This window comes from Rhinoderma darwinii, chromosome 4 (genome assembly GCF_050947455.1).
Source record: "Rhinoderma darwinii isolate aRhiDar2 chromosome 4, aRhiDar2.hap1, whole genome shotgun sequence".
NCBI classification, from domain to species: Eukaryota; Metazoa; Chordata; class Amphibia; order Anura; family Rhinodermatidae; genus Rhinoderma; species Rhinoderma darwinii.
The window spans coordinates 298102505-298115353 of NC_134690.1; the positions used below are offsets into that span (position 1 = coordinate 298102505).

Below are 12849 nucleotides of genomic sequence, written 5' to 3' on the forward strand. Positions count from 1 at the left end.
GGCCCTAAAAGCCACTTTACAACTGAACTGGTCCCTGAAAAAATAGCCTTTTGAAATTTTATTGAAAATGTTAAAGTTCTAAGCCTTGTAACGTCTTAGAAAGATAAAAGGAAGTTCCAATAATGATGCAAATCTAAAGTAGACATATGGGGGATGTTAATTAGCGACAATTTTGTATGGTATAACTGCCTGTCTTACAAGCAGATACATATAAATTTATAAAGATTTTTGCAGTTTCACTAAATTTAGGTGTTTTTCACAATTAAATACTAAATGTACCGAGCAAATTTTGCCAGTAACAAAGTCCAATGTGTCACGAGAAAACAATCTCAGAATCGCTTGGATAGGTAAAAGCATTCCGAAGTTATTACCACATAAAGTGAAACATGTCAGATTTGAAAAATAAGGCTCTGTCAGGAAGGTCAAAAGTGGCCAAACGGCAAGGGGTTAATGAGATAGAGGATGGGATTAATAGCACTATTTCTATTTTTGCAGATGACACCAAGCTATGTAGTATGGTTCAGTCTATAGAAGATGTTCGTAAATTGCAAGCTGATTTGGACAGTGTTTGGGCATCCACTTGGCAAATGAGGATTAATGTAGATATATGTAAAGTTATGCATCTGGGTACCAACAATCTGCATGCATCATATGTCCTAGTGGGAGCTACACTGGGGGAGTCACTTGTTGAGAAGAATCTGGGTGTAACTTGTAAATCATAAACTAAATAACAGCATACAATGTCAATCAGCTGCTTCTAAAGCCAGCAAGATATTGTCGTGTATTAAAAGACGCATGGACTCGCGAGACAGGGCTATAATATTACCAATAGACAAAACATTAGTGAGGCCTCATCTAGAATATGCAGTTCAGTTCTGGGCTCCAGTACATAGAAAGGATGCCCTGGAGTTGGAAAAAATACAAAGAAGAGCAACGAAGCTAATAAGGGGCACGGAGAATCTAAGTTATGAGGAAAGATTAAAAGAATTAAACCTATTTAGCCTTGAAATGAGACGACTATTGGGGGACATGATTAACTTATATAAATATATGAATGGCACATACAAGAAATATAGGGAAAATCTGTTCCATGTAAAACCCTCTCAAAAGACAAGGGGCACTCCCTCTGTCTAGATAAAAAAAAAAAAAAAAAGATTCAATCTGCAGAGGCGACAAGTCTTCTTTACTGTGAGAACTGTTAATCTGTGGAATAGTCTACCGCAGGAGCTGGTCACAGCAGGGACAGTAGATGGCTTTAAAAAATGTTTAGATAATTTCCTTGAACGAAAAAAATATCAACTCCTATGTCAATGTGTAGTATTTTTGCTTCATCCCTTCCCTTCCCTTTTTCCCATCCCTTGGTTGAACTGGATGGACACGTGTCTTTTTTCAACCGTACTATGTAACTTTATTCTGTGGGTTGATACGATTACGGCGATACCATATGTATTTTTATTACATTTATTTTTGTCCCACTAGGGGGCTCGAAGTCCTGTACCTCCGATCTTTATTCTAATACATTGCACTACCCACGTAGTGTAATGCATTAGACTAGACAGTCATACAAAGAAAGCAAGCCTATTAGGCTTCGCCTCCAGGTGGGGCCTACTGGGCTTCTGTACATGGCAGGTCAGGAGGCCATTGTTAGGCTACTGGCTCCCATAGCAACCATCGGCACCCCCTGCGATTGCGTCGCAGGGATGCTGATCAACTACAAACCACCGAGATGCCGCGATTGCTTTTAGTCGAGGCATCTAAGGGGTTAATTGCAGGGATCGCAGTTAGTGATTAACCGATCCCTACCAGCTATCGGCCGTTGTGAAAGTGATTAGAATATGTTTAAAAGATTTTGCATGGACTCCATTTTGTATGGTAGGCGTCCATTTTGGATCGTTGGAATCCATCTTTTGGCCTGAAGGAGCCATCTTGAGATTAATAAGTAAAAAGTAATATGTCAGCAGATGTCCTGAAGCAATTCTATGTTATGTGTTCTTGAATTGAATGTTTTATTATTCTTGTAAGGAGCAGATCAAATAGCCTTGGTCAAATGAACAATGACATTGTTTACCATGAGGGAAGGGGATTCAGCCCTCTGTTTAAAGAGGCTCTGTCACCAGATTTTGCAACCCCCATCTCCTATTGCAGCAGATTGGCGCTGCAATGTAGATAAGAGTAACGTTTTTTGTTTTTTTTTTAAAACGAGCATTTTTGGCCAAGTTATGACCATTTTTATATTTACGCAAATGAGGCTTTCTAAAGTACAACTGGGCGTTGTGAATAGAAGTTTATGATGCTGACGAATCAGCATCATCCACTTCTCTTCGTTAACACCCAGCTTCTGGCAGTGCACAGACACAGCGTGTTCTCGAGAGGTCACGCTGTGACGTCACTCACTTCCTGCCCCAGGTCCTGCATCGTGTCGGACGAGCGAGGACACATCGGCACCAGAGGCTACATTTGATTCTGCAGCAGCATCGGCGTTTGCAGGTAAGTCGATGTAGCTACTTACCTGCAAACGCTGATGCTGCTGCAGAATCAACTGTAGCCTCTGGTGCCGATGTGTCCTCGCTCGTCCGACACGATGCAGGACCTGGGGCAGGAAGTGAGTGACGTCACAGCGTGATCTCTCGAGAACACGCTGTGTCTGTGCACTGCCAGAAGCTGGGTGTTAACGAAGAGAAGTGGATAATGCTGATTCGTCAGCATCATACACTCCTATTCACAACGCCCAGCTAGTAAAAGAAGTAAAAACGCCCAGATGTACGCACATAATACACGCCCAGTTGTACTTTAGAAAGCCTCATTTGCATAAATATAAAAATAGTCATAACTTGGCCAAAAATGCTCGTTTTAAAAAAAACAAAAAAACGTTACTCTTATCTACATTGCAGCGCCGATCTGCTGCAATAGGAGATAGGGGTTGCAAAATCTGGTGACAGAGCCTCTTTAAATGATTTAAACTTATCTGCAGTCTCCATTCTTTAGTGAGATAAGAAGTAGAGACAAATTAACTTGTGTCTCTGAAATGTGTGTCTTCCCATGGGACAAGGTTCAGGCCACCTGGGGCTTGGAGGGTGAAGAATTATTATAATGCATTGAAATATTCTCATTGGCTGAATCAGAGTCATTATCATATTGTAGATGATTGGCTGAAACCAAAGCCTACACCTTTCCGGTCATTATACTTATATACTTGTTTGGATCAATAAACCGCAGAGAAGGATTTTGAGCATACAAGCATGGTCTCTTGTGTCATCTTTTCTCTCAGATATATATATCTATTACCTATGATTTGGAAACTGGATAAATCACTGGAGGGCGGGTATCGGTTGACATACCCATTACAAATTTCAGTCTAATATATTTTGGCCCATGATTGCGTTAACAGCCGTGTAAACATTCTCCAAAGCTGTGATTGGCCAGTCACTACTGTTTGACCAATCACAGTGATTGCGGGCGTCCCCCGTCCCGCATGGTCCCCTGTCTGACAGCCGATAACACTGTTCTGCTACCATGTCTTTTGACATGGTGGCAGAAGTAAGCCATGACGTTACTGTACTTCATGGTGCCTTAAGGCAGTGCAAACCATGATGTACAGTTTCCTCATGGTGCGCTAAATAATACCCATATATACAGTTCTCTTAACACAACATGAAATGTAGTAAATTTATAAAGATTTATTTATACGCACAGGAAAATATGGCACTATATACTCACACTTTCCTTCTTGCTCACAAAAAAAAAAAAAGTATATTTTTCTTAAGACCCTCCAATGTAGTCCTTCCATCTACTATGGTAAACCTCCTATTTTCCTTGGAGGGCCCCATAACGGTTTTATAAAAATGAATAATTGCTTAAAAGGTTTCTTTAATAACTCTGCATAGTCCCTCCTAGCTGCCGCCAGATATGTAATAAACAATCCGGTGGCTCATAAAAAAAATTAACAGCTATGTACACCTTTCAAGCCAGCATTTTTATTTTTATTTTTTAAATAAATCAATGTTTTAAGTGATTTTAAACAATTACTAAATTGACTTATTTTAAAAAAAAAAATTACTTTTTAAGAAACGGTGTGTATGTATTTTGTATACATAGAAGCCGTATCCTTGTTTCAAAGCAGATTCCATCAGGTCAGCTGAACGGACAGCTAGGCTGAATGCTGTCCTGCATGTCTGAAACACAGGATGTGGCCAATAACAATCACATCTAGGTTCATGAAATTAGGTGTGATCATTATTAGCTAAATCTAGCTTTCAGCCGAGCATTCCGTTCAGCTGACCTGACTGAATTGGCTTTAATGGAATGCTACAGCTTCTATCTATGCAAGATAGTTAAAAGATGCATCTTAGGCCTTATTCACACGAACGTATAATACGTCCTTGCTACGCTCGTGATTTTCACGCGCGTTGCACGGACCTATGTTAACGAATGGGGCCGTTCAGACTGTCAGTGAATTTCACGCAGCGTATGTGCGCTGTGTGAAACTCATGACATGTCCTATATTTGCCCGTGTTTCGCGCTGCACACACCCATTGAAATGGGTGCGTGCAAATCACGCTCGGCACACGGAAGCACTTCCGGGTGCCGCGCGTAATGCGCGCTACAGTAGTCAAAACTATGAATGAAAACAAAAAAGCACCATGTAAACATAAAAACAGAGTGTCATCATGATGCCGGCTGCGTGAAAATCACGCAGCCGCGCACCATATGCCGATGACACACGGACCTTTTGCGCACGCAAAATGCAGCGTTTATTGCGCACGCAAAACGCACACGCTCATGTGAATCCGGCCTTAAAAAGTAGTTTTGTTGTCTTTGTTTTTTTAATAAAAGTCAACTTCAAAGTTGATTAACCCCTTAATGACCGCCAATAAGCATTTTCAAGGCGGTCATTAGTGGGCTTTAGGGCAGATTCAGACGAACGTTGCGTTTTCGCGCACGCAAAAAACGCGGCGTTTTGCGCGCGCAAATAACACTTGACAGCTGCGTGTGTCATCCGTGTATGATGCGCGGCTGCGTGATTTTCGCGCAGCCGCCATCATAGAGATGAGGCTAGTCGACGCCCGTCACTGTCCAAGGTGCTGAAAGAGCTAACTGATCGGCAGTAACTCTTTCAGCACCCTCGACAGTGAATGCCGAACACAACATCGAGAAACCTGTTAAAAAAAAATGAAAAAGTTCGTACTTACCGAGAACTTCCCTCCCGGCCGTTGCCTTGGTGACGCGCCTCTCTTGACATCTGGCCCCACCTCCCTGGATGACGCGGCAGTCCATGTGACCGCTGCAGCCTGCGCTTGGCCTGTGATTGGCTGGAGCTGTCACTTGGACTGAATTGTCATCCCGGGAGGTCAGACTGGAGGAAGAAGCCGGGAGTTATCGGTAAGTCAGAACTTCTTTTTTTTACAGGTTCATGTATATTGAGATCGGAAGTCACTGTCCATGGTGCTGAAACAGTTTAACTCTTTCAGCACCCTGGACAGTGACTATCTCCTGACATCGCGTACCGGAATTTTTTTGGGTGAAGTTCGGTTGTCCGGGTTCGCTCATCTCAAAGACACTCCGTTTGGATGTTTGGAAACAGAAAAGCACGTGGTGCTTTTCTGTTTACATTCATCCTTTTGACAGCTGGTGCGCTGTTTCAGTCGGTTCGCACGGAAGTGCTTCCGTGCGACCTGCGTGGTTTTCACGCACCCATTGACTTCAATGGGTGCGTGATGCGCGAAATACGCGGAGATATTGAGCATGTCGCGCTTTTTGCGCAGCTGACAAACGCTGCGCAAAAAGCACGGACTGTCTGTACTGCCCCATAGACTTGTATTGGTCTGTGCGTGGCGCGTGAAAACCACGCGGAGGGCACGGACCCAATACACGCTCGTGTGAATCCCCCCTTATTCTGATGCAATAGCCTTTTCACGGCGCTGCATCACAATAAATAAACAGCAGGGAGCCATTAAATCTGGGGGCTGGTGGCATCCCTGCTCGAACGGGTGAGATTGATATTAGTATTGATCTCACCCGTTTAACCCCTCATATACGGTGCTCAATAGTGGGCGCCGCATCGGAGTTGTTTTGGAGAGGGAGGGAGCTCCCTCTCATCCCACCGGCACCCGGCGATAAGATTGCCGAGTGTCTGTGTCTCCGATGGCAGCCGGGGGGCCTAATAACGGCCCCCAGGTCTGCCTGCTAGATCCTAGCAGATGCCTGTTCGTTTTAAACGGACAGGCAGTAATACACTGCAATACAAAAGCCATAACGTCTGCCGGAGGCAGGGCTTAATAGGTGTACAAAGATGGCGGACCTGGTGGTCTTCATTAGGCCCCCAGGCAGCCGTAGCAACCATCGCCCCCCGCGATTGCGTTGCGGGGGGGCGCGATGAGCTGTTAGAGGGGGTCGCCCCCTTCTAACGATTTAAATGCTGCAGGCTCTGTTGACTGCGGCATTTAACGAGTTAAACTAGCGGGATCGCGCTCGAGCGCGATGCCGCTAGTTACTCTGAGGTGTCGGCTGTAACAAACAGCCGACACCAGCATCGTATAAAGCGGGTTCACTCCGTGAGCCCGCTCCATACTTCCCCCTACCCGACTTTCGCGTATGGATAGGTCAAATCTCGGGAAGGGGTTAAAAAGTACAACTTGTCCTGCAAAAAACAAGGCCTTATACAACTATGTAGACGCAAAAATAAAAAAACGTGACACGATGGAAAAATTTAAAAAAGGCCTTGGTCATTAGGGCCCAGAATGCAAGCAGGGGGAAGGGGTTAAAGTCACTTCAAATATTGATTTACTAAAAAAAAAAAAAAAAAAAAAAGATTTTCTTCAAAAAGGTGTACATAGCCTTTAATTTTCATATCAGCCATCGCATTACTCATTAGGGTATGTGCACACGTAGTGACCAAAAACGTCTGAAAATACGGAGCTGTTTTCAAGGGAATACAGCCCCTGATTTTCAGACGTTTTTTGAGCAACTCGCGTTTTTCGCGGCGTTTTCGCTGCGTTTTTGGAGCTGTTTTCATTGGAGTCTATGAGAAAACGGCTACAAAAACGTCCAAAGAAGTGTCCTGCACTTCTTTGACGAGGCAGTCATTTTACGCGTCGTCGTTTGACAGCTGTCAAGCGACGACGCGTAAATTACAGGTCGTCGGCACAGTACGTCGGCAAACCCATTCAAATGAATGGGCAGATGTTTGCCGACGTATTGCAGCCGTATTTTCAGACGTAAAACGAGGCATAATACGCCTCGCTTACGTCTGAAAATAGGTGGTGTGAACCCAGCCTTACATATCTGGCGGCAGCTAAGAGGGACTCCGCGAGTAAGGGATAAAAGGAGATATACTCGGCTTACTGCTATTAGTCATCAGTCATACTATTTCTCATGGTCCTCAGGTCCCACAAGCTAAAGAAAATACATTTCTTTATTTCAGTTTGACTTTTCCAGATTCGTGATCAGTAAACTGGCAAGAGCAGAAAATTTCAGCTCGGGAAAGGCACCACAGAGGTGCGGTCATTGTTTTTCCCAGTGCAGAAACAGAGAGGTGATGCAGCAGTAAAACTTTATTCTGATCGTTGCACGACCAAATGTTGATGTGGAGCTATATCCTTAGCGTAATCTTACTACAAAAGCCTTTGTACTTAAAGGGAATGTGTCGCTAGAAATTATTATTATTTTTTTTCAGTTAAACAATTAGTATTTAAGTGATTACACATTGTTTTAATAAAAAGTCAGGTAATATTATAAATTAGATTCTAATTTATAACATTTCCATGTGCTGGCCGCTAGAGGGAGCAGTTCCCAAAATTGCAGCATGGTCACTGTGGTAAAGCAACCTCATTGATGTATGCTGCAAATTTGGGATGGACACACTCTCCTCTAGTGTCCTCACACAATCCCCCCTCCCTTCTTCTGGCTAGTGCCAGGAGAAAGAAGGGTTTGAATGTCTTCAAACCTCCTACACTGTGTGCCGCCATTTTCTGAGCGACTGCACAGTGTAGGAGAATTAGATACAGGGCTCAGACGACAGTATCACACAAACATACAGGAACAGAATGCACACGAACAGAATGCACACGAACAGACACGAACATAAATTACCTGCTCCTGCCGCCGCCTCCGCTGGTCTACGCTCCTCTTACTAGCGCCTTCGCTTCGTTGAACATATGGCCGGAAGCCGCGGACCAAAGTCGTCATCTTACTGTCCGGCAGCGGCTTCCGGTCCACATGAAAATGGCACAGGATTTCGCTCTACGAACGACTTTTGTTTTGGTCTGTTTGGTCATGCGCCGCTCCCACACAGACGGCGCACGCAACTAAGAATGGTACGGCTCCCGTACGCATTCTCTATGGGGTTGTATGTGCCATATTCCGTCTCTGTATGTGTCGTTAATCGACACATACAGAGATGAAAAAAAAAAATGGCAGCCCCCATAGAGAAGTAAAAGTCAGAAAACATTAAAAAGTAAAACATGAGAACACAATTAAATAACATTTTTGGAAATATTATATTAAAAGCAATAGGATTCAAAATAATAATAAAAAAAAAATTCAAGACACCTTCCCTTTAAGGCCATGTTCACACGTTGTGTATTGTCAGGATTAAGGACCGGATTCCACGCCTAAATCTGGACAGAATATGCAACATTTCCGCAGGCAATGCATGTGGATGGGGATTTTCTACGCCCCACTCATATGCTTTGGAAAATGTTTTTACAGTAATGTTGACTCATCCGCTAGAAGAAAAAAAATGATGGTCCCCAAGCAGAGATCTTTAAAACTGAGGAATTGATAGAGAAAGAATATTATAAAATGTTTTAACATTTTATATCATACACTTTAAAGGGAATGTGTTGCCAGCAAAACATGTTTTGTTTTTTTTAATTAAACATTTAGTGTGTAGGTGATTAAACATTGTTCAAATTTTTTTTATTTTTTTCACGAGTCAGGAAATATTATAAATTAGATTCTAATTTATAATATTTCCCATTGCTGGTCACTAGATGGAGCTATTCCCAAAATTGCAGCATTACATGTGGTAAAGCAACCACATTGCTTTTTGCTGCAAAATTGGGAAAAAAGCACTCGCTCTAGTGAGCTCTGAGAATCCCCCCCTCCTTTATCCTGGCTAGTGCCGGGATAAACGAGGGGATTGAACGGTCTAACCTCCTACACTGTGTGTCGCCATTTTTTGAGCTAACACACAGTGTAGTAGGTTTACATACAGTAGTAAACACACACAAACACGAACATACATAGAAATCTCTTACCTGCTCCTGCCGCCGCGGCTCCCTCCGGCCCGTCCGCTCCGTCTGCTGCCGCTGGTCCAAGTGCACAAGCCCGGAAGCCGCGGCCGGAAGTAGTAATCTTACTGTCCGGCCGCGACTTCCGGTCCACAGGAAAATGGCGCCGGACGGCACGCATTTCAAATTGGACTGTGTGGGAGCGGCGCATGCGCAGTTCCCACACAGACGGCGTACACAGAAGTGGATGGGACGGGACCCGTTCACAGTCCCTATGGGACTGTGGCTGCCGTATTCCATGTCTGTATGTGTCGTTAATCGACACATACAGAAATGGGAAAAAAAATGGCAGCCCCCCATAGGGAAGAAGTGTAAAAATAAGAAAAAGTAACACACAAACACACAAATTAATCCAAACGTTTTTAATAAAGCACTAACATCTTTAACATATTAAAAAAAAAATTGTGATGACACTGTTCCTTTAACCTTTATCTGCTGAAAACATAAAACCGTTTAACCCTCTTCTATTGTATGTTACTTTTTAGAAGAAAAGATCTTACAGCTTGTAGATGTATTTGCAGTTATACAAAAGGCGAATACCAAAAACAAAAGCAATGATTAGTGAGTAAATGATAGGTCATACTTCAAAATTATTACCTGAGCAACAGCAAAGCGAAGCTTTAGAGATTTTCCCTCTTCCGTAAGACATTGCACCCTTTTGCTATGTAAAATGTTGTCCAAAAAGATCCAGAGCTTCTGCTCAACATCCTCTTCTAGGTTTTGCTTCTTTGTATGTAATCCAACCAAAATTTGGCTCACCCAGTCAAGTAAGAACTGAATAGAAAAAGAGTACACACTTAAACATGGATTACAGCAAAATAAAAAAAAATTAAATCTACTTTTGTGATGCAGTACAATTGTGCTGGTGAGTAGCTCTTCTTTTGAAAGTCAAGACATTGGCCAGTGTAGGGTAAAAACAGGCACATGTCTTTAACCCCTTAAGGACTAAGCATGTTTTGTCCTTAACCCTTTCTTGACAAAGGGTCATTGATGCCCCTGTGTCCAGGTCAAATTTTCAATTTTTGACATGCACTTCTTTAAACGATTATATCTTTGCAACCACTTTGAATATCACAACAAATTTTACTTATTTTTTTTTTTTTTTTACAAAACTAACAATTAGTCTTCTTGTCACCCTGGATCGCAAAGGTGAGAGTGAAGAGGGCTATATACACACACACACACACCGGTGAAAAAAATGGCAGTCAACAACAGATCAACGGTAAGTTTTTCATGGCTGTTTTGCATCGATGCGTGAATTTTAATAGTTTGGTGTTTTCAGGGGATTGGAACCAAAAAACCCTCAGTGCCCATGTAGATAGTGTCCACATATTCCAACTAAAGCAAGAGGTGAAATTTACAAATTTAATTATTTTTTGGCTGAAATTAATTCGTAATACAGTGGTTTTACCTGAGAAACGCAACGCAATATTTATTGCCCAAATTCTGCAGTTTTTAGAAATATATATCCCACATGTGGCCATAGTGTGGTAATGGACTGAAACAGGCCTCAGAAGCGAAGGAGCACCTAGTGGATTTTGAGAAATATATATATATATATATATATAGAAAAAGCAAAAAATAAAAGCAGCACCGTTCCTCCGATTTAGGGTGCAAGGGTACCTGTTCAGACACACGACCAGCGTCCAATACACAGCAAACTCCAATATACAGGTCAGCACTCCAAGTATGGTGAAAAAAATGGATCTTTTAATCAATACATGCAACGTTTCAACCCTGCTCAATGGGGCCTTTCTCAAGCAATACATTTCAATGTGAAGTGCACATATAAATACATGGTTTACAGCATCGTTGTGATAATGCAATAAATTTTCAATCAACTCTAAAACCCAGTTGTATTCTAAAAACAGTGTGGTGCAAAAATCACCATATAAAGATATCATTTATTCAAATGAAATACGTGCAATAGATAGTAGGGCATAACGCCCGTACTGTATAAATCTTTAAAATACAGTCTAATTGGCAAAGTACCAATAGAACCAGTGCAGGTGTATAATATCAAAATTTATTAAAAACATACTTTAATTAAGCAAAAATCCGGCTCACCTTTCCATGAATCCCGTCATCCACCATGCTGGTTAGTGCGCCGGTATTTCCGGGTATCAGTGCGCATGCGTCACATCGCGTGTTTTGCATAAGGTAGTTGCTGCTCAGAAACTAAGAGTGAGTCGTGGAACGCACTCGCTCTAATGGCACGCATCTTGCGCATGCTCCGTTCGTCCCTATGTTGGAAATCTTCAATGCCGCGATACATTCACCTTTCACTATTGATTCATATATTTTCGTATCTTTGTATGTATTGTCTAGCTTTGTTGCATATTTTAACATTCAATCCATTCAGTATAGAAAACATTTCTCTACAATAAATGATTGTGAAAAATTAAAAAGTTGGAAAAAAAGTGAAAGTGAATGTAAAGCCAAATTCGTTTAGTATTGACATATAGATTAACATATGAGCATATTGCGTTTAATTTGCGCTAAACATCAAATTTCGAAAGAATGGCAACAATGCCTTATATATATTATTTAAAAAAAATTTTTATATAGAAAGGCATGGAAACAGGATGAGGGGATCCATTGTAGGTGAGTCTTCATGTATTATCTGAAATAAACAGAAGAAAATCTGAAATAAACAGAAAAAATATTTTATGTTAGTATAGTGATATGTACACGATGTCTAATCATACTCCCTGATACGTAAAGTAAAAAACAAAGTCATGGGCAAACCATCTCCTAACCTATACCACTCAATTTGAAATCGACATTTAGTCCATAGGGACATAGTGTGTTTAACCTGTAGATCCATTCCAGCTCTCGTTTTTTCAGAAAAGAAGTTCTGTCGCCCCCTCGTCTTGGTTTAGTAATGTGATCTATTACTCTAAATCGCAGATCTTTTTCTGTGTGATTGGCCTCCATAAAATGTTTTGATACTGGTAGATCCAGTCTTTTGGAACGTATACTAAATCTATGATTGTTTATACGTGTCTTACAGTCTAGTGTTGTCTCTCCTACGTAGAGGAGATCACATGGACATTGCAACAAATAAATGACATAATCTGATGCACAGGTGAGGTATTGTTTAATTTTGTATTCCATACTTATAGGGTGAATAAATGATTCACCTTTAATCATGTATCTGCAGTTAACGCAGTTCAGACAAGGGAAGCATCCCAATTTTTTCTTATCCAGGAAAGTTTGTGTCGCTTTCCTATTCGAACCTATATCAGCTTTTATCAGGTTATCTTTTCAATTTCTCGGACGTTTATAGGACATCAATCGAGGTGCTGAGAATTCGGGGACATGTTTTAAATTACTGCCCAATATGGACCAATGTTTATATAAAATCTTAGAAATATCGTGACTGATTTCATTGTATGTGGACACAAAAGGTATCCTATTGCTTTTGTTGTTTTTCGCTAATTGTGTAGACGTTTCTGTGGATAGTAGTGTCTCTCTATCTATTGATAAAACTCTGTCTTGATGTTGTTGGACTAATTTGTTTGGGTACCCACGTGAAATGAACTTTCCACCAATTTCT

The 12849-nt window shown here is 41.6% G+C and overlaps 1 protein-coding gene across 2 annotated transcripts in view; it reads right to left on the minus strand.

The window, feature by feature from the left end:
• URB2 (URB2 ribosome biogenesis homolog) overlaps positions 1–12849 on the minus strand; it is a 198083-nt gene that overhangs the window by 166609 nt on the left and 18625 nt on the right. For both annotated transcript variants that reach the window (XM_075862643.1, XM_075862642.1), the window contains exon 3: positions 9888–10064. In XM_075862643.1, the coding sequence (XP_075718758.1) occupies positions 9888–10064 (177 nt within the window). The remainder of the gene's footprint in view (positions 1–9887; positions 10065–12849) is intronic.